This window comes from Artemia sp. Qi Xiang Cuo, chromosome 6, assembly GCF_049724085.1.
Source record: "Artemia sp. Qi Xiang Cuo chromosome 6, ASM4972408v1, whole genome shotgun sequence".
Classification (NCBI taxonomy): Eukaryota; Metazoa; Arthropoda; class Branchiopoda; order Anostraca; family Artemiidae; genus Artemia; species Artemia sp. Qi Xiang Cuo.
Window position 1 is genome coordinate 66,985,436 of NC_142799.1, and position 22,534 is coordinate 67,007,969.

General features: G+C 36.5%; 1 protein-coding gene across 1 annotated transcript in view; it reads right to left on the reverse strand.

Annotated features, from left to right (window-relative positions):
* LOC148951531 (metalloprotease TIKI1-like) overlaps window positions 1–16,794 on the reverse strand; it is a 52,007-nt gene extending 35,213 nt beyond the window's left edge. The window contains exon 1 of the mRNA XM_089090922.1: window positions 16,709–16,794. Within this exon, the coding sequence (XP_088947048.1) occupies window positions 16,709–16,744 (36 nt within the window). The 5' untranslated portion in view covers window positions 16,745–16,794. The remainder of the gene's footprint in view (window positions 1–16,708) is intronic.
* Window positions 16,795–22,534: the final 5,740 nt, after the last annotated feature.

Sequence of the window (22,534 nt, forward strand, 5' to 3'; positions counted from 1 at the left end):
ATCTGACCTTTTAGAGTTCACTCTACAAGATCTGAACAAACACTGAATGAAAGACCAAATCCGAAACCAATGAAAAAAAGGATTCTACTGAAGGGATTGTGCAAGGATGTTTTGCCTAGCAATACTTTTTGCTCTTCTGCCATTTTGGTTTTCATTAGATATGTTAATAGGTTCTCTTAAATTTGATTGGGTGCAAATATCAAAAGAGTCTTTTAGTATTAAATTGCTATAAATTGGGCTTAATGAAATGTCTCCGGTGTCCCTATTTATAGCCAAATTCCTGTTTATATATATTTTATCTCAACTACCTCTTTGAAAGATTGCGGTAGGCCATTTACAGTAGATATTAAAGTTGCCTCCTCAAAAAGGACAAGATGTGTAGGATTTTCGAAAATATGCTGGGCCAATGCGGAATGAAAGCTGTCATTTTTATTTTTCAATCTCAGGGACTTATCTACTGAAGTTTTGTGTTCATGCAAATGTTCACCAAGTTGTTGATGGGTCCTACCAATGTAAAATTTCCCACATGAACACGGGACTCTGCAGACACCACTACCCAGTACATGGTCAGTTTTATCTTTTCCTGATTTGAAAAAGTGTTCAAATTTTTGTTCACTTTTGAAAGCAACAGAGAAATTGTGTTTATTTAAAATTTTTACAAGCTTATCACTAAGTTTTGAAATGTATGGTAGAGTGGCGAAATTTTTTTTTCTCAATTGCCGGAACGATTGAATCAAGGGGGACGGGCTCCCTATTTTCTTTTTTTATCTTTTTTAATCGTCAATCTATGATATTTTCAATAAGGTTTATTGGGTAGCCATTGCAGAATAAAATATCTTTGATATAATTTAATTCAGAATTTACATAATTAAGTGAACAGATTTTTAAAACTACTGTCGACTAAAGAGATTATTACCCCTCTTTTAACAGAAGGAGGGTGATTTGACGAGAAGTGTAGATACCGATCATTATGGGTCGGCTTTCTGTATATAGAAAATTCAAGGCTAGGAGTATTTTTTATAATCCTCTTTGAAAGATTGCGGCCTACCTCAATCTTTAAAAGAGGTAATTGAGATAAAAACAAAAATATATACACAGGAATTTGGCTATAAATAGGGAAACTGGAGACAATTCATTAAGCCCAATTTATAACAATTTAATACTAAAAGACTATTTTGATATTTGCACCCAATCAAATTTAAGAGAACCTATTAACATATCTAATGAAAACCGAAATGGCAGAAGAGCAAAAAGTATTTCTAGGCAAAACACCCTTGCACAATCTCTTCGGTAAAATCCTTTTTTTTCATTGGTTTCGGCTTTGGTCTTTCATTCAATGTTTGTTCAGATCTTGTAGTGTGAAATATTAATTGTTCCATTATTTTTGGGTTTTTTTTTTTTTTTTTTTTTTAGCACTGAGGACGACTTGGCGGAGGTCCTAGTCGAAATGCTTGCTGGTTTTTCGTCTTTACATTTTACCACTGGCTGACAAAATCCTCGTTTTCTCACCCTTTTTTAGTTTTATTTATTATTTCCTTTCCTCTCTTAGCTTCATACGACAAGGTCTGCATTAATTCCACATAAGATAAGTGTGGGTGTAGAACTTTGTCAAATACTTTTGCAAGGTCAAGCAACAAGACATCCACAGGTAAGCCGTGATCAATCAGGCCTGTTATGACACCGTTAGTCTCCAGTAAATGTGTTTCCGCAGACTTTGCTGGTTGAAAACCATGTTGGCTGGGCAATAGTATCCCATTAAGTTTGAGATGCTTCATGGCAGAGTCATTTACCACCCTTTCCAGGATTTTTGTAACAGCAGAAGTTTTGCTTATGGGACGGTAGTTTCCTGTACTGATTTTCTTTCCCTTTTGGAATAAAGAGGTGACAGATGTTATTTTCCATTTTGTTGGCACTTGCCTGGTAATAAGGAATGCTTTGATTTATTTGGGGAATAGCTTAGGAGTGTCATAAGTGATTTAATTTAGAAGATATAGTTGTCATCTTTTTGGCCCAAATGATTTGTTGACATCTACCAGTTTAAGTCATTTAAGGATATTTGAACTATCCATCTCAATGGGCTCCATTGGGTGGTGGATTTGTGTAGGTTCAACATTGGGTAGGTCTGTATCTGATGTGCTACTAAAAACAATCAGAAACTGGCGGTTCAGTTCATCTGCAATTTCTTTGACATCTGTTAGTTCAACTCCTGAAGCAGTTAGTTTAGATATTGATCGCCTACCAGGACTTTTACATGACACATATTGCCAAAATTTCTTTGGGTTATGCTTGCATTCTCTAGCTAGTGTGTGCAATATCTTTGCATCAGATTAATGGTTTAATGGAAACCGAAGCAAGCACCTACAACAAAAAGCATATATAAACAATCAAGCAATTGTAAGCACGGTACAAATCATATATAAGCAAGCAAGAAATTACAAGCACATGCAGTGCACTTAACAAGCAGGGCGTCAAGCATAGCATGTCAATATTCCTCATCCTCCTTCTTTTGATAACTTCAAAGGTTGAGCCTGGTGGGTGGCTTTGTGATTTGGCCAGAACGCGTGGTGTTGCGTAGCGGCTGTCTTGGTCATTGGGTTAGGTACGGAGGGGATCATGGAGGAGACTCTGCCATGGCAGCATCTGCTATTGGGGTATTAAATCTTTTGGCGGGTGTTGTTTCAGCACGAGGTGGTGTTGGGAACTTTGTGGGACTCGACGGGGCGTTATGTGGATGTTAGATTCCTATTGGGCTCGAAGAGATGCGTGGGGTTGGTCTCCAGGCATGCTGGGTTCTAGCGATGTTGCTCCAAAATGCGGCTAGGTGGGCATACGTTGGTTTCTCTCTCTGATCTGTTGCCTGTTTTGTCTGTAGATCTTTACATTCTCTGTTTGAAGAATGTAGGATTGTGGCGCGTATTCATACTTTTCAGAATTAGTGCTTTCTGCCACCTAGCATTGGGGTTGAGCTTTACCCAGACAATCTGATCCTTGAGCAGTGGTTTTAGGTCCTTTGAGTGTCTATTATATGATTCACTTTGTAGTTTCTGTTGTCTTTCTCTGGCTTGTTGGAAAGATGAAGGTGGAATGACCTTGGAATCCAAGTGTTTGGGAAGAACTGGTAAGATGGATCTGAGTTGTCAGCTCATCAGTAACTGTGCTGGTGAGGCTAGCCCATCGACTGGCGTGTTATGGTACTCCAGCATGGCCAAGTATAGAACAGACTGGTGTTCTACGGCTTTGGACATGATCCGTTTTGCCATCTGTACCGCTTTTTCGCTAAATCCATTTGACTGTGGATAGTTTGGGCTTGACGTTTTGTGGTCAATGCTCCATTTGTCTAGGAATTCTCTGAATTCCTTTGACGAAAACTGAGTCCCGTTGTCTGACGTCAGTGTTTTCGGGATTCCATGTCTGGCAAAGTGGGCCTTCAGTTTGGTGATCACTTGCTGTGATGTGCTAGTTGTTAACTTATCGACTTCGATGAACCTGCTGTAATAGTCAGCAGTGACTATATACTGAGATCCCATGGATTCGAAAATATCAATTCCGATATGTTCGTATGGATGGGTGGGGATTTCGGATGTTATCATACTCTCTTTGGCTTGGTTTTGTGCCATATTACAGCAAGTATTGCAGCTGCCAATCATGTTCTCAATATTTTTTGTAATGTTTGGCCAGAACACTACCATCCTGGCTCGTTCTTTGGTTTTGACCATTCCTAGATGGGAAGCGTGTAGTTGGTTTAAAATGTCATTCTGAAGTGTTTCTGGGATTATAATTCTGTTGCCCTTCAGAATCACACCATCCATGTATGTTAGTTCATCTCTGTGATTTCAAAACTTGAGTATTGCAGTGTGCATTCATGGCGATGATTGGGTCATACCTCAGCGATGGTCTTGACCAACACTTGTAGGTCTATCCTTGTTTGCTCTATGATTTGTTTGATCTTGTTGTCGCGAATCGTGGAAGATTTGAGAAAGCTCAGTACTGCAAATTCGGGGTCATGCTGTGTGTCTGTATCTGTTTCAGGCAAGTGTAATCTGGAAAGGGCATCTGCAACCGGAATCTCAGAGCCAGGGCGATATATGACTTGTATGTCGTACTTCTGAACCTCAATCATCATTCTTTGAAGTCGTGGTGGAGCCTTGGATACTGGCTTCTTAAGTATGGATTCGAGAGGCTTGTGGTTGGTGGTTATGGTGGCTGTCCTACAAAAAACATATATATATATATATATATATATATATATATATATATATATATATATATATATATATATATATATATATATATATATATATATATATATATATATATATATATATATATATATATATATATATATATATATATATATATATATATATATATATATATATATATATATATATATATATATATATATATATATATATATATATATATATATATATATATATATATATATATATATATATATATATATATATATATATATATATATATATATATATATATATATATATATGTATTAGCGAAAGTGTTTGCAAGCGTATGTTATGGCTAGCATTTCTTTCTCAATCTGTGTCCTACCATATATATATATATATATATATATATATATATATATATATATATATATATATATATATATATATATATATATATATATATATATATATATATATATATATATATATATATATATATATATATATATATATATATATATATATATATATATATATATATATATATATATATATATATATATATGTATGTATATATATATATATATATATATATATATATATATATATATATATATATATATATATATATATATATATATATATATATATATGTATTGGCGAAAGTGTTTGCAAGCGTATGTTATGGCTAGCATTTCTTTCTCAATCTGTGAATACCGTTTTTCTGCTCTGATGAGGGAGCGGGATCCAAAGGCAACTGTTTTGCTGTTGACGACTAGTTGGGCTCCTAACCCATGTTGAGAGGCATCTACTATGACTTCCACATTTCTGCTCTTATAGTCAAAGTATGAGAGGTTCTTGTAGATTGTGGCTTGGATTTGCTTCCTTGCATTCTTATGCTGGGCTGTCCTGTTGTAAGTCTTGATTTTACACAGTTCATGCAGAGGGTGGTTTAAAGTCGAGAGGTTTGGGATGTATCTTACTAAATAGTTGTACATGCCAAGGAGCATCTGTAGCTGTTCATGTGATTCTGGTGCTGGCATGTTCGCAATTACATTTGTCTTCTCTGGATCTGCTTTGATCCCTTCAGTGGTCAGCAACTGCCCAAAGTATGGAATGCTTACAGCATTAAAAATACATTTATCTCGGTTGAACCTTACTCCCTTTTCTCTTGCTCATTGTAATACCAGCCTCAACTTGGCGTCATGATCTTCTGTATTTGCTGCAGTTCCAGCAATATCATCTATTATGAGTCCAATATCGAGTCCCTCAAAGACTTCCTCCATCTTCTGTTGGAACTCGTCCTGTGCCGACTTGACTCCAAATGGATATTGCTTACAGCGATATCTGCCAAACGTAGTGCTAAAGGTGGTTATTAGAGATGACTCCTCATCTAGCCTGATGGACCAGTATCCATGTCTTGCATCCAATTTGAAAAATGTATTGGTTCCAGAACATTTTGCTTCAACATCATCGAATGATGGTATTGGGTGGTAAGGACGCTGCGCCCATTTGTTTAGATCAGCGGGATCTAAACAAATCCTGAGAGATCCATTTGGGTTTTGGATAACTACGATTGAGTTCACCCATTGAGTTGGTGTAGGCGTCTTCTCAATGATGCCCTTGAATTCAAAGCGATCAAGTTCTTCCTTGAGTTTTTCTTGCAGGGCAAATGGGACTCTTTTTGGTGGTTGTACTGTCGGTACAGCTCCTTCTTTCACGTGGATTTTACCCTTTCCTGGGAGTTTCCTGCGCCTTCAAAACCATCTCTACATTCGTCAAGTATTCTGGCCGTTTTGGGTTTCATTGTGGGTGCAGGTTCGTTATGTACATTCAGAATGAATTTGATCAAGTTCATATACTGACTTGTCTTTCTGCTAAGGATTGGCTTGCAATCAGTGTTGACCACATGAAACTGGTGAACCTGTTTCTTGCATTCTTTGTAGCAGATGGATAGCTCTACAACCACTTCTGACACCATGCAATATCTTTGGTTCAGATTAATGGTTTAATGGAAACCCAAGATAGCACCTACAACAAAAAGCATATATAAACAATCAAGCAAGTGTAAGCACGGCACCAATCATATATAAGCAAGCAAGAAATTACAAGCACAGGCAGTGCACTTAATAAGCATTGCGTCAAGCATAGCATGTCAATATTCTTCAGTGTGGCTTCATGGTTCTGATAAAGTTTTCTGGTTAAATTTCTCAACTTATCTCTTGCTCTTTGGAACTTCTTGTTAAGCTCTGGGCTATCAGTTAATTTGTATTTTTTCCAAAATCTCTTTTTTTATTGAACTGCTTCTTAATTTCCTTGGTAATGTATGGAAGAGTCTTTGGATTTCTCCTATAACAGACAAAAAAGTTGCTGTCTTGGATTCTATGTAAAGTTGATTTGAAATTTTCAAATTGCTCCTCCACTGATCCCTGTAGAATCTCACTCTAGTTCACCATTTTTAGTTCTTTCCTGATGGAATTGTAATCTGTGAAGACCCTTATAATAAATCTATCAGTCACAGCCTTTAGACAGAGCTGCATTTCTATAGCTATGTGGTCACTCTTACCAATGGATGGTAAGTACTCAATATGTTCCAAAAGGTCTTGGTTATTATGGAAAATAAGGTCTAATAGGGTTGGGTTCTGGAAGATTCTATATCTTGTTGGTTTATCAACAGCTTCATATGGGCAGAGGTCATATATACAATCAAGGAATGGTTGTTGTGTTGCACCATCTTCATGATAACCAAATCCATCTTTCCATGATATTTGTAGGGAATTAAAGTCCCCATCTTAATACATGGAGAAAATGTACATAAATATGCAATAGTATATTCCTTAGCAATCAAGTATATCAGAACTAAAATTTGTCATTATTTACTATACTGTTGGTACTCAATTAGGCATCCATAAGTGGACAAGATGTTTTTTATAATTTCCTAAGGGTTCCACAATACCCTGTTCCAGCTTAGAACTGGCAAAATTAGCACCACCTAATTCAGATTTGAGTTCAAGAACATACTAACAAGTTCTCCTAAAAAGGACTGTATATAAAGATTCAACAAAGCAGCTTTCTTAAAAGAATTATAATGTACTAAAGAAATAGTCTTGACTAGCATATGCAAAAAAAAAAGATTTGGTACTGTTCTATTAGCTGGGAGACCCGTGAGAAGTGACGTTAAGGTAATGCTAATGAAATAAAACAAAATATGATGATAATATAATAATTTAGAAACAAATTTCGCCCTATATTTGCACATTATGAGGGTGGGGGTAAAGCATAGCATATATTAAATACATAGCCTAAACTAGGTACCTTTTTTTGCCCCTTCAATACCAAAAAATTAAGGTTTAAATATTGTAAATGGAGTTAGAAACCACTATTTGCAATGCTCTGCATAGGAATTCTCTATTGAAAGAACCTGCTTGACTAGTTTCTTTTATCATGTTTGCTATACAATATCTCATGGGTCTCCCAGATAATAGAACAGTACCAAAGATTTTATTTTAAAAGGTTGTATGTGCAAAAATGTCTTTTTTAATATCAATCTAACTTTTGGAAATTAGAAAGTTAACAAGTTGTTGTCCATAGTTATTGCCTCTATCATATAGGCTTTCCATTTAGGTTTAGATTTTGTTTTTGTTCCCTGACAATTCTAGCTGGAAGGAAACATCTTAATGAAATAAAAGTATTAATACCACTAGATTCCTTATTTTATGCTCTTTTCAAACATCATATTTTATTTCTGACAAGGCACTCCATACCCCTGAAGATCCTATATATAGCCCCAATGGTATATTTCTTTATTGTTTTTCATATCATAATGTGTTGTATAACAGGTAGCTCTAGTCTTGATTCCATGAAATTTGGTCTTGCCTAAGTGATTACAATGCAACATTGCTTGAAATGACTTTAAAATGTTGATAACAATGGAAAAAGATGATATTTTATTAATAGAAAAATACTACATATTGTAAAATATTGTTTTCCTTTAGTTCTGTATATATCCCAGGGCTATACCTTGGACCATTAGGAGGGGCTTGCATTATTAAAAATGTGAATGGGACATTTTGAATGAGCATATTACAAAATATATGGTGTGAATTCCATTGTTTTATGGTTTTCTTTTAGTTTTTCATTTATTCTAGGGATGTGTCTGGGACTATCAGGGGGGTGGGGTGCATTGTCAGGAAAGTGATCATGATATTTGGCAAAACTAGAGGACAGGGGCTCTTCTGATGAAAACATCTTAATATAAAAAAAGTAGTACCATTTTATTACTATTTTTATGTTTTTTTTAATATAAAAAAGTCATTATCCTGACATTGCCACCATCACCACCACCCCCCCCCCAGACAGTCCTATAAATAGGCATATGATGGATACATTAAAATAGAGAAAACACTAAAACAATGACATAATAAATTTAAATATGCAGCATGTTTCTATTAATCAGATTATCATATTCTGTTCTACTGTTATCCACATTTTTATGCCATTTAAATGATGTTTTCATTCAGTAATGCAATTAACTCCTTAGGCAAAACCAGCTTCCTTTGAGTCTAAACAGAAACTACTCATTATACAACTCATCAAGAGATAAAAAAAAATATGTTCTTATGGCTAGGGTATATATGGGACCATAACAAATATTGTATTGATGGAGCACATAAAATAAGCAATCTACTGGCACTAATTTTATTTTATTAAGATGTTTCTTTTAGACTATATCCTCTCCTCCGAAGTTACCAACAATTTTAGAGCACCAAATGAGAATTCTCATGGTAACTACTTTTAATTTTACTATGCCCAGCACATCAGGGTAAGATACCCAGTAGTCAGCTAGCTAATCCATAGTTTAATGCCTAAGTCATTGTAAAATCTCCATCATATAACCAAGAAAGTGGAGTGTTTCACCATTTGATGTGTCAAAATCTTCTTAACAAGCATGTGATTAGCATGAATATTTTAACCATGTACAAAACTCACAATTTCAAATATACTTATAGACAACAATAGAGCCTAATTTTGGCCACACATTTAAAGTTTGAGCCTAATCTTAGAAAATGGTGTCTAATCCTTGACATGGGGTTTAAAAGTTAGAACAATATATCCTAATCGGAGACACAGACAATCCTACCTTAATTCACACTTCATAGCAAAGTAAGGTCCAATGTTGTGTCTGTTTGGCTTCATTGTTGAAATGGCAATTCAAACACTTGACACTAAGTTTATAAAGAAAGAGGGCTGTGACTGTATTTACAGCCCAGTAATACACATTATTACCTTAAATTACCTTAAATTGCATTGTCCAGCGAAATAAGGAAAGATCCTGTAGAGTCGCTGATCAGTGATGATGGGGAGTTACTGGTTTGGCGGCGTCCCACTCTGTTTTACATGGTTTGGTGGACCAATTCTTATAAATGGCAATCTTGAACGCATTGACAGAGGGATCGGTGACAGCTGCATTGGGAAGACTGTTCCAGGGGCCCACCACTCTATTGGAGAAGTAGTGGTTGCGGAGTCTGCTGTGAGCTCTCTTCCTGAGCAGCTTCTTACTATGCCCTCTTTTCCTGGATGATTTGTAAAGTTGGAAAAGACTCTGAGAAGAGGAATTAGCATGCAGTAGCTTGTAAGCCATAATGACATCGCCCCTCTGCCGTCTGTAGACGAGTGTTGGGAGCTGTAGTTTGTTCAGGCGAGATGGATAGTTGAGGTTCTTGCATCCATCAATAGCTTTGGCTGTGTTCCTTTGAACAGACTCTATTTTCTGTTGCTCACCCTTATTCAGGGGCGTGGCAACACACATCCCAAACTCCAGCAATGGTCGTACAAGACCCTTGTACAGCTTTGTCATGACTTTGGATGATCTGCTATGTATTGTACGCTTAATTATTCCGAGGGTCTGAGATGCTTTGGCAACCACTGTTTGTGTGTGTTTGTTGAATTTTAATTCTTCATCAACGACTATTCCGAAATCTCTTTCAGCTACCAAGGAACCAATTGATTGTCTAGAGCCATCCCCCCCACTCATACGGTACTGCCACTTCTCATTCTTTTTCCCGAAATATACTGCCTTGCACTTCTGGATGTTAAACTCAAGCTTCCATTGATGGGCCCAAAGAGAAAGTGCATCCAGGTCTTCCTGTATGGTAGCTCTAGTCGCTGACAACTCTGCAGGCCCAATAAGCTTTGAATCATCAGCATAGAGGCTCATCTTATTTCTTACAGCCTGTGGAACATCATTAATGTAAATATTGAAAAGTGTTGGGCCCAAGATCGTTCCCTGGGGGACACCACTATCAACTCCAGCAACTTCTGAGAGAAATTGTTGCCTGTTATCCCCGAACACTAACTCTCTGCTTTCTTCCTGAGAAGAACTGCATCACCCATTCAACAACCTCCACATGTATCCCGGTAGCTAAAAGTTTAGCCCTCAAACAACAATGGCAAACTTTGTCAAAAGCATTTGCAAAGTCTAATAAAATCATATCAGCAGGGATACCCAGGTCTAGCAGTTCTGTGACATATTCATATACATCAATCAGATTTGTCTCGACCGAGTATTCAGATCTGAATCCCGGTTGGCTATTAGGAAGTATTTTATTGTCAATCAGGTGCTTCGTAATAGCGGTGTTCGTAATTCCTTCGAAGATTTTACAGATTGTCAAGGTGATGCTAATTGGTTGGTTATTGGCAGCACAGTTCCTACTTCCACCCTTGTGAACAGGTGTAATTTTCGCATTTCTACAATCTTGAGGTACTTGTTTCGTGTCAAGAGACTTCTGGAACAGTTTTGCTAGGGGGAGAGCAAGCTCCGCATGAGCCTCTTTCAAAGTTCGAGGGTGAACCCCATCAGGGCCAACTGACTTATTTGGGTTCAATCTTTTGAGCCGTGATTCAACATCCAAAGTGCCGACAGTAATAATTTGCATCGGTTTCTGAATATCATATTCCAGCATTTGTGGCAAGGGGTCAATATCTGGAGGTGTAAAAAGTGACTTGAACTGCTGGTTCAGAGCTTCAGCTTTATCTCTAGGGCTGCTTATGGTATTCCCATTAACTGAGAGTTCAGTTACTGAATGTCTTCTGGGCTTTTGAGTGGAGGCATATTTCCAAAATTTCTTTGGATTTGTTTTTGATGCTGAAGCTAAAGACTCCTCATACTTTCTAGTAACTTCTCTTGTAAGGTAGCGGACTTTGTTTTGTATTTGTCATGATTAGCCTGTGTTGGGACGTCCTTGTACCTTCTCCAGAACTTCTTTTTCTTCCAGACTGCTAGCTTGATTTCTTGTGTGATGAAAGGGAGCGTTCTTGGTCTTTGTTTCCAAGTGGTTGTTGTGTGTTTTGTGATTGTCTCACTGAGGACCCTTTCCATCTCAAGCCAAGCTCCCTCTACATTGTTCTTTTTGACAAAAGACCAATCTTGGTTAGCCAAATTTTGCCTGACCTTGTTGTAATTTGTATACACATGTTTTCTAAAATTGTTTATCTGTGGGTACAACTTTAGTCGACAAGTTATGGCTATATGGTCGCTTGCACCAAAAGGTGTCTCTGAGTCTATACTTTGGATTGCCTCCTCATCTTTGACAAATAGGAGATCCAGGAGAGATGGGTTCTGGCCCTCTCTGTACCTAGTCAGGAAATCGATTGTCTGGTACAATGAATGCTCTTGTAGGCATTCAAGGAGTGTGCCAATCTGGTCATCATTATCTCCTGTAGCAGCATAACCACTAATCCATTGGATCTGAGGCAGGCTGAAGTCTCCAACAATTACAATATTATGGCAAGGACGACTCATCACCAAACTTATAGAATTTGCAATCACGAGGTGAGAACTTTTCTGACAGGGAGAGCTTGGGCTTCTATAAATACAACCTATAATTAAGGGGTGACCTTTTAGCTCAATTTTTATCCAGACCTGCTCCACCCACAGCTCATACTGAGAACCAAGATTAAGGTCTCCTACCTTTAGTGATGATTTGACAGACAGGACAATTCCTCTTCCTTCTGGTTTCGACAGGTTTGAGATTATTCTGAATCTGGTGATCTGGATTTGCACATCAGTCAGTGGCACTGAAGTATACTTTGGTTTAACTTCAGTGAAGGCAAACACACTCACTTCAGGTCTTGCCTAAACTACAGCTTTTATTTCATCCATTTTTGTGGTTATGCAATCCATGTTACTGTAAAGCATTAATAGTCCTCTTCATTTTCAATATGGGCATCACCAATATCCAAAGGTTCTCTGCTATGAGTACTTGATAATGCACTTGCAAACAATTCATCATTATTGATCTCAAATGTGGGGCTTGTGTTTGAATCACTCACACTAAAGTTTCTATGTACGGTACTATTTACATTGTTTTGACAGGCATCAACTCCTAGATCTCCATCACCTGCAACCCCAGCGTAGCTGGAGGCTGCTGGAAGTTTCTTGGGACAATCTTGTTGCCTTTAATAACAATATTTGATTCACCACCTGCCCGCCTTCTGTATAGTTCTTCATATAACTTCTGCCTTTTGTCACGGTCTGTTTTCAATACATCATTTCTGAACTGAACTGCCCCTTTTTTCTCAAAAGATTTCTGGAGAATCAGCTTCTTAATCTTGAAGTTGGGGACAGCAAACATGATTGGGGGTGGGTGTAGTGGATTTTGGGTTATGGAGATAGTGGGATTCACTAGGCGGCAGATGTTTGAAATAGGGACACCAGGTAAGCCGTATTTGTTAGCTAGGTGCTTGCAGACAAACTGGGCATCATTGGTTTGATGATGACTAGGAGACTATTAGGATAGATATAATTTAAGCCCATTTGGTAACAGCAACAATAAATATGTATGATCAAGGGTACTATTCATCTTTGGTTTAGAGTAGACAGTGGTGTTGTTTGGGGGTGGCAAGGGGGGGGGGCAGTTGCCCCCCCCCCAAAAAAAAATTGGAAAAAGGCTTTTATATAGCCCATGCCATTTGACTCTCTGGATGTGGAACTTTTTTGCCCCCTCAATAAAAATACTGGAGCTACACCCCTGAGAGTAGACACTGCTAAACAGCTCCAAGTTTTGAAAGAGTATGTGAGTGGTTGGGTATAACAAGCAGCATCAGCATCCTAGCCAAACTCCTTCATATATACATATATACTAATTACTATATATGAGACAGACAATGGGCAGTTCCAGTTGTATCTTGAAGGTTTGGCTTGCCAATCTTTGTTGAGTCTCCTTTTGAAAACTTTGGCTGATGTTGAAGACATGGTCTCCTCATTTATACAGTTCCAGTCATTGATGAACTTTTGGCTAGAAAAATATATTGCCTGATTCTGCAATTAACTCTAGGCTTACAGAACTTCTTAGAGTGACCTTGTGTTTGTCCTTCTTTAGGTAGGCCTACCTGAGTAAAAAGCTTATTTTGGGGTTATTCAACATGTTTGTATGTGAGTAGCATGTCACTGTGCCTGCATTGGAATGTCAGGGAAGGGAGTTTTAGGGTAGATAGCCTTTCTTGTATGGTTTCTCACCAAGTCCAGATATGCAGTTTGTGGCCCTCCTTTGCACACCTTTAATCAGCTGTATATCACTTTTGCAAAAGGAACAGCAATGCATGTTCCAAAGTCAAGATCTGGCTTCACAGTTGCCTTAAATAGTCTCAAGAAGAATTCTTGTGATTGGCAAGTAATTCTTCTTTTAAGTCCTAGACTCAAACTGTCTCTGAAAATAGTCTATGAAGAGTATGTATGAATCTTTAGAAGGTTTTCTATAATGACTCCCAGGTCTTTACCACTAGTGCAAATTGGGAGAGGAATGGGGGATGCTGTCTGGTCATCATTCATAGTATATTGTTGCTGAGGATTATTGTGGCCAAAATGATTACTGACAGATTTTAATATATTAAAAGAGAGAAGCCAGCTTTCTGCAATCAAGGTCAGGTCACATTGGATGATTTGTTGGGACGCCTACAACAAATAGTTTTGAATCATCAGTGTAAAGGGTTAAGTGGTTGCTGTCATTAATATAAAGAAGAAACAAGGTGGGTCAAAGAACAGTTCCTTAGGGAACACCACTTAGGACTTTACAGGGCTACAAGTATATACATTTGCTAACTGTTGTGAAGAGTTGTACAGTCTGAGATCTGCCAGCAAGGAAGTCCTTCAGCCAATCTACTAATTCTTGGTCAATTCCTGCTGTTGTTATCTTAGAACAAAGCTAATTATGTTGAATGTTGTCAAATGCTTTTTAACTCCTAGGTTTGGTTTAATTTAGGCTAGGTTTAATCCAAGACAAGTATTGTAAAACAGAATAATTACATTTAGCCTAAATAGGACAGGATTTAGAGGTAATTTTTGTTTAAATTTAAATATAAAAAATCATATGATTTCCAAGATTGTAGCACAGTCAGCCTATTCCAACTGGTCTTATCATAATTATCAGCCAATCACAGCTATCTAATCCTATATAGATATCCAAGATGGGATACCACCAGATGGCTAACTTGACAGTGTATATATATACAAATCTTTAAATTAGCCAACTGGTATTTTAAGCCTAGGAGTCCAGCTGGACAAAAAGAAACATATTGAGAAAACAATTCGGTAAAATTCTACTTTAGCTACTTTTGGCTATCTTGGAATGAGTTTAGGTTAGGAAAATGAAACTTTCAGGTATGGGTCTACAGGCCAAAGAATGTCCTGGGAAGGTATTTTGAAGTACCTACTTCTACTCCTTCTCCCTCTAGAGGGTCCTGAAATTTGCCTACATAACATTTTACCTAAATTTTCTGTTATCAGTTTCTTTTTCTCTGGCTTTTTTTCTGAAAATGCAATTTCAGTTATTTGAGCAGAATTTTAAGCCATATCAAGGTTTTATTTCCAGAATTTACAAAATGTTTTAGCATATCTTTCAAACCTTATAAATTGGGATTGGACAAAGTTGTGAAGCTGAAAACAATTTTGTTATGCTTCATTTAAGCAGAAGATTTGTTTTGCAAGGTCTCACTTCTATAACTCACAGATTTTTAAAGGTCATCAAAGGTCAGTGCCCTCTAGAGGTAGAAGTAGTGGAGTCAGGTACTTCAATATACCTCCCCAGGACATACTTGAGCATGCAAACCATTCCTGAGAGTTTAATTTTCCGAACTTAACTTCTCTCCGAGATAGTCAAAAGTAGCTAAAGTAGAATTTTACCAACAATTCTTATTCCATAATATGTAGAATAATCCTAGTTAACAAATTTTGCAGAGGGAGAGCCCTTATCTTCACTTCTTTCCTTGTTTTTCCAGTTTTTTCTAAGAAACTCATGAATTTCTTAGAGCCTATATATTCACAGAACATATACCCCCACCCTCCTAATGTGTAAATATATACCTAGAATTGCATCCTCAATCTAAATATAACATCCATTTGCATCACAAATGAACTTTACTCCTAGGCTATATTAGCCATGTGGTGGATGCCCTATCCAAGATTTGGTTCTTGCTGTCTAAGCATAGGCTAGCCTAAGAAATATATTTTTAATCAAAATTTCTGGCCAAGATTTGGCACTGGTCAAGTACTGGAAATCTTACCCTACCTTTAGAAATGGTCAATCACTAAACTGATAAGCTAGCCTTTTTTGGAGCCTCAAACCTAGAATGTCAACCTTCAAAACCCTAGAAAAAAAGGAAATGTTAGTTTGAAAACACTTTCATAGGTATGCTTTGGGCCATGGATGACATTTGATTCACTTGGATCAATTACTATTTAGGATATCCAAAAGCCCCTTAACTAGAACTTCACCTAGCCTAAAAATAGTCTTTTTTTTTCTTTTCCATACTAGAAGATCACTAGTCTAGATCTAGGACCTATCTTGGGTAAAATTCTACTTTAGCTACTTTTGGCTATCTTGGAAAGGGGTTTGGTTAGAAAAATGAAACTTTCAGGGATGGGTCTACAGGTTAAATTATGTCCAGGAAAGGTATTTTGAAGTACCTACCTCCACTCCTTCTCCCTCTAGTGGGACCTGACCTTTGATTACCTTTAAAAATTGGTGTGTTATAAAAAGTGAAACCTTGTAATATAGATCTTCTACTTAAAATGAAGTCCAACAAAATTGTTTCCAGCTTCAAAACTTTGTTCAATCCTGATTTATAGAGTTTTAAAGATATGCAAATACATTTCCTAAATTTTGAAAATTAACATTGATATGGCTTAAAATAGCCTACTACTCAAATAACAGGAATTGCATTTCCAGAACTAAAGCCAGAGAAAAAAGAATCTTACAACTGAAAATTAAGGTAAAATGTTGTTTTGTCAAAATTTCAATAGGTCATGTAGGTCATTTCAACCTGTCATGTAGGCAAATTTCAGGATCCTCTAGAGGGAGAAGGAGAGGAGATATGTACTTCAAAATACCTTCCCAGGACATACTTTATCCTGTAGACCCATCCCTGAAAGTTTCATCTTCTTAGCCTCACACCTTTCCAAGATAGGTAAAAGTAACTAAAGTTGAATTTTACCAAATCTTGTATTGTAGGGAAGAACTTACAAGGATGTATAGAAAAACAAAGTCATATCTATTCATGTCATATTAGATGTCACTCAAATTCTTATTTTTGCTTTATTTTTTATTTTTTATTCAAATCGGCCGAAATTGAAGCTACATCTTCTTCTGTTTCTAAAAACCTGTTCAGATGTTCATTTTGTCTCTGAACTAAATTACATAAAATAAATCTCATTCTGTAATGGTTACTCAAATAATCTTATTATTCAAATTGTATAAGTAAAATTAAAAAGACAAAAATGAAAGTAATAAGCCCATCTTTTATTCTTATATCAACCTTACAAAAGAAAATAAAAAATTTACAATATTATTACCATTCCCTGACTCAGCGATAAAATCGTAAAATTTTCACAGAAACAAGATCTTACGGATAACCATTTTTGTGGTTGTTTCCTTCAAAAATGAGCTCAACCTTGAAAAGATTATAACTATTACACTGGTAATATTTGTCAACGGTTGGAAAAAGACTAAGCGAACACAAGCTGTCAACATACTAATCTTTAAATTCTAAAAATTGAAATGGCGATTTTGATTCTGCTTCAGCCCTCCACACCTATTAACACCCAACTCATGTCATATTCTTGATAAGATATCCATATTAAATCGTTTATAATAATCTTTTACAGAGTCAGCTTATACAAAAAAAAGCTCATACATAAACCCACAACATGAAAAAGAGATACTGGAAATATTTTTGTATTATCAGCAGTATATATTCCTTCTCATTTTAAAACAAGACCAATGAGCCGTCTTAATGCAAATTAAATCATTAAACAGATTGCAATAGTTGCTAGGGAATGAATTCCTACTCAATACAATGTTTGAATGATTTTTTTTCAATCACTTCTCTGGTTCTTTACAGTTTACTTTAAAATATCTTTCTTTTTTTTGGACTGAGAACGGCTTGGTAGAAGTCTAAAACAAAAAACTGCTTTAGCATGTCTATTTTTTCCCTTGCTGAATGTCACTTTCGTTTGGATTCTTTTTCTTTCTTCATTCCTTCGGTTTTGTCAGACGTCAAGGACAACTATACTTTTTAAAGACGCTTAATGCCAGCTTTTTTATACTTAATTTTGCTGATTTTCCACTCATGTTTCTCTTTTTGAATTTGGCACCCACTACCTCCTAAGACTGCATAGCTGCATTAGAACTTCCGTTGACATGACAAGAAATTTTGTCGTTTTGTTTAATTTTTTGTCTACACGACTAGCGTTCAATTCAGAATACGTTTCAGCAAATACAAAATGGAAGGTTAATTGGATCCATTTGCGAAAAGAAAATGATGTTTTTGTGCTGAAGAACTGAATACAAGCTGAGACTTGGTTAATTTAGTACTAATTAGTCTTAAAGTAATATTATGATTTCAGACTATCGCCGAATAATTGTGTTTATTATGCTATTCCAAGTCGACAATAAAGGCATGACTCAAACGATAATGAAAAAAAATGTTGACTTTGTAACGTTCGCTCAAACGGAAGTCTTTTCCATCAAAACTGAATTTTAATTTTTTGCCAATTTTTTAAGCATGTGTTGGGTAAATTCTCACATGAGCAATCTAAAAAAATAGTTTTCATTGTCTTTTACTTTGGTGCTCTAATTTGTACATAAACGATAATTTCAAGAAGTTATTCAAATTTGTCTTAGGAAGAATTTCCATTACAATAATAAATTCTCCTGTGTTAAAATCCTGGCTCTGTTTTTTCCCCTTCTTGTAGCGATTTGCTTTATGAGTTGAAAGGCACAGTTTTTGCGAACTTTGACTCAGTCTACAATCCCAACGATCCTCAATCGGATTATGAATTTTTTTAGTGAATCCTCCCCCCACCAATCAAAGATATATGATATTTAATATCATATACGCCTGAAATCTTCTGCAAAGCTGAATAATAGACCCGCGCGTTTCAACACACATCTTCTCAAAGACCCTCAAACTCTCCAAACCTACATCGATGAACTGTCTACTCAAATATCGGACCTTCTTTCTAATATTCCTGTAACTCCATCTAAAGAGGATATCGATAAACTGGTCACATACTCCTCTAAGATCATCAGCAAAGTAGCGCTGTCCGCCCTATGAACCAAAAAGGGTGATAAAAAGCCTTGGATAACCAAAGAAATCATTTTATTTTGTGCTGAGAAACGAAAACCCAATAACAGGTCAGACAGAGAGAGCAGGGATAGATATAAGCAGTTGAAGCGTGCTGTAGAAAAAGCCACCCGTAGAGCCCATCGCACCTACATTAAACACAAATGTGAACAGCTTGAGGCTGATTTTAAAAGAGGCGACTCATACTTCATGTATAAGAGAGTTCGTGAGCTAACAAGCAAGAAAAGTCTCAGTTCTTGTGCACTGCTAGATAAAAACGGCTCCCAGATACAAAATACAGAAGGTATACGATCGAGATGGATGGAACATTTCAAAGAAAAGCTTAATCCTGATATCCTTCCAAACCCTGCTGTCCTGGACCTGTTTCCCGTTAGTGTCTCAGACCTCGGCCCACCTCCTCTCTGTTTTGAGGTCAAGGATACCATCCTAGCCCTGAAGACTAACAAGGCCCTTGGCCCGGACGGGATACAGGTAGAACTGCTAAAAGTCCAGTGTGAACCACTCATAGATCTTTTCCCCAAGATTGTATCCGGTGCCTGGCAAAAGAGTCATTTCCCAACTTCTTGGTGCGAAGCCACAATTGTTCCACTACACAAGAAGGGGTCAAAGGCAGTATGTGATAATTACCGTCCTATTAGCCTAACAAGTCAAACTGCCGAGATCTTCACCCGAATTATACTCCAATGGATCAGAGCCGTGTCGTCCTTAGTCATTAAAAAGTACCAAGCCGGGTTTTACCCTGGGAGATCGACCGTTGACCAAATTTTCACTGTTCGCCAAATTTTAGAGAAATATCTGGAATTCGGTCTTGACCTGTATCAGCTCTTCATCGACTTTAGGCAAGCATTTGACCTTATTTGGAGAAATGGCCTATGGCATATCCTCCTCCATTACGGAGTCCCACGAACCTAGTAGATCTTATCAAAGATATGCACTCAAAATTTGGGTGTCGCGTCATGACTAGTGAAGGTCTCACTGACAGTTTCCAAACTTCCGCAGGTGTCCTTCAAGGATGCCTTTTGTCTCCAGAGCTATTCAACCTTTTCCTCACAGCAGTCTTATCCCTGGTGGAGGCAACTTGTGGCGCACATATAGGGGGTGTTCAGATAGAAGAGCTAGCCTACGCCGGCGATATTGACGAAATGGCTGAAACACCCGAGCATCTACAAGCCGTTGCTAACGACGTCTTCGAAGCCACTAGTTCTTTTGGAATGATTATAAATGTATCAAAAACAAAGGCTATGTGCTGCTGACGAAAGACGCAGGATACATTAAAGCCAGACCTAAAAATTAACGGAGAAAGTATCCAGTGGGTCGAAGAGTTCCCTCGCCTCGGTAGTCTGATCACCTGCGACAAGTCTATGAAAAAACATTAAAAGATGTATCGCTCTCGCGAGTTCCAGTTTCAAAGTCTTTATGCCCATATGGCAAAGCAAGGATTTGTCTCTGCGGCATAATACACGACTTGTCGATACCCTGGTCATCCCTATCGCAAACTGATCATGTGAAACATGGATACTGAGGGTAAATGACAATCATTGACTCGCATCATTTGAAACTAAGTGCCTCTGCCGCATTGGCGGGATCACTTACCTTGATAGAATTTAAAATCTCGAACTTCTCGAGCACTTTAAAGTACAACAAACAATTCTCATGAAGATCCAGCTCCAGCAACTTCGATGGCTCGGTCACGTACAACGGATGAGTCGGTCCCGTCTCCCAAAAATCACCATCGAAGGCCAAATTCACGGTCCTCGTCCTCGTCCCTCAAAAAGGTGGAAGGAAAACTTTGCACCTTACCGCCTCTCGGACCATCTTCGCCTAGCAGAAGACCGTGAAGCATACAAAAGGCATATCCACGCCATTACGAAGAAAGAGGCCCCAAGAGGACCTTCAAGGACGGATGGGACTTAAGTCAAGTAAGTCAGATATTTAATATCCGAATAGAAAATGAGAACATTCTATATTGTCAGAAACGCAAATATGATACTCGAAAAGGGCACAAGATAGGTAATATAATGATCATACTTTTATTTTATTAAGACATATATTTTCAAAGCCTGTACCCCTCAAAAAAAAAAAAAAAAAAAAAAAAAAAAAAACGTGGAATACCCCCTAAAAAGGTCAAAAGAAAAAGATCATTGAGAACAATACGAAACCTAACTTGGACACATTTTAACATAATTTCAAAGCAACAGAACATTTTACATATATTTTTTTTTAATTTAGCATGAATATTTACGAACAGAAAACTTAATACTTCTCAGTGAGATTCTTGAGCTTGGATATTCAAGCTGAGCTCTTTAAAATCTGGACCAAATGATGAAAGGTAGAGCCTTAAATCTGGAGCTGCATCAAGTTTATTTCCATGTTTGTTCTTGATAAATGCATAGGATGAAAATCCCTTCTCAATGAGCACTGAACATTTTAACGGCAAGAGACACTTCTTAGCTTTGTCACCGAAGCTTTGATATTCTTTCCTTGTTCATGCCCAGAACTGAGTAAGATTTGCATGTATAAACTCAGAACGCTGAGAAAAATCTGTTGTAACTTCAATTAATGCCTCTTTATCTCAAGTTTAAAAGTCGGTTGCTTGCCCAAAAACTGTTTGATCAAACGGATTTGAAGTTCAGTTCTCTTAACTGTTCTGCTCCGGAAAACATTTCCTGAATGACATTTCAAGTATTTTTCAGTGTGATATGGTAGCATTTCATTTTGGTAGAACTATTCATTTCCTCTAATAGTTCGAGATTGTTCTCCATCAGTAAACTGTGAAGTATGCCAAAAACTTCATTCTGGTTTTTAATAAGGAAGGATTTCCAAAATTGTAATTTCTTTATCATGGACTCAATCTTGTCAGAGTACCTTGAAAAAATTAATAGAACTGTTCGAGATCTAGATAATAGTTACCATTTCTGAATCAGCTACGAATTGCAATTCTTTTTCACTAGCAAGTTATTTGTTTTTTATTTAAACGCGTTTCATTTTCATTTTGGTTACTTTTGGCGTTGGTTCCTTCTTTATAAGATTGCAGCTACCGATGCAACCATGATAAAAAAGTCGAGACATGGTGAGACTTTTTTTTTACTTACAGTTATTTAAATAACAATATGAATTAATTATAAAAATAATAAAGTTACGAACGTAACCTCCGGCGCAACCCTGTCAATATATTGATTCCACCATTACTGTTATTTTTTGCGTAAATCCCCTTCTCCCACACAGATCTACGTAATCATGGGGGTACGCGTACCACCTTTTTTTGTCTTTATTGTGTGAAAAAGATGACGAACTAGAAATGGCGCTTTAATGCAGAGTGCCGGAAGGATAAAATGTAAAAAATATTTGGTGAAATCCACACTTTTCAAATCCCATATATGTCCAGTTCCATAGTTATGCGAATCAGTTATCAATATATATATATATATATATATATATATATATATATATATATATATATATATATATATATATATATATATATATATATATATATATATATATATATATATATATATATATATATATATATATATATATATATATATATATATATATATATATATATATATATATATATATATATATATATATATATATATATATATATATATATATATATATATATATATATATATATATATATATATATATATATATATATATATATATATATATATATATATATATATATATATATATAT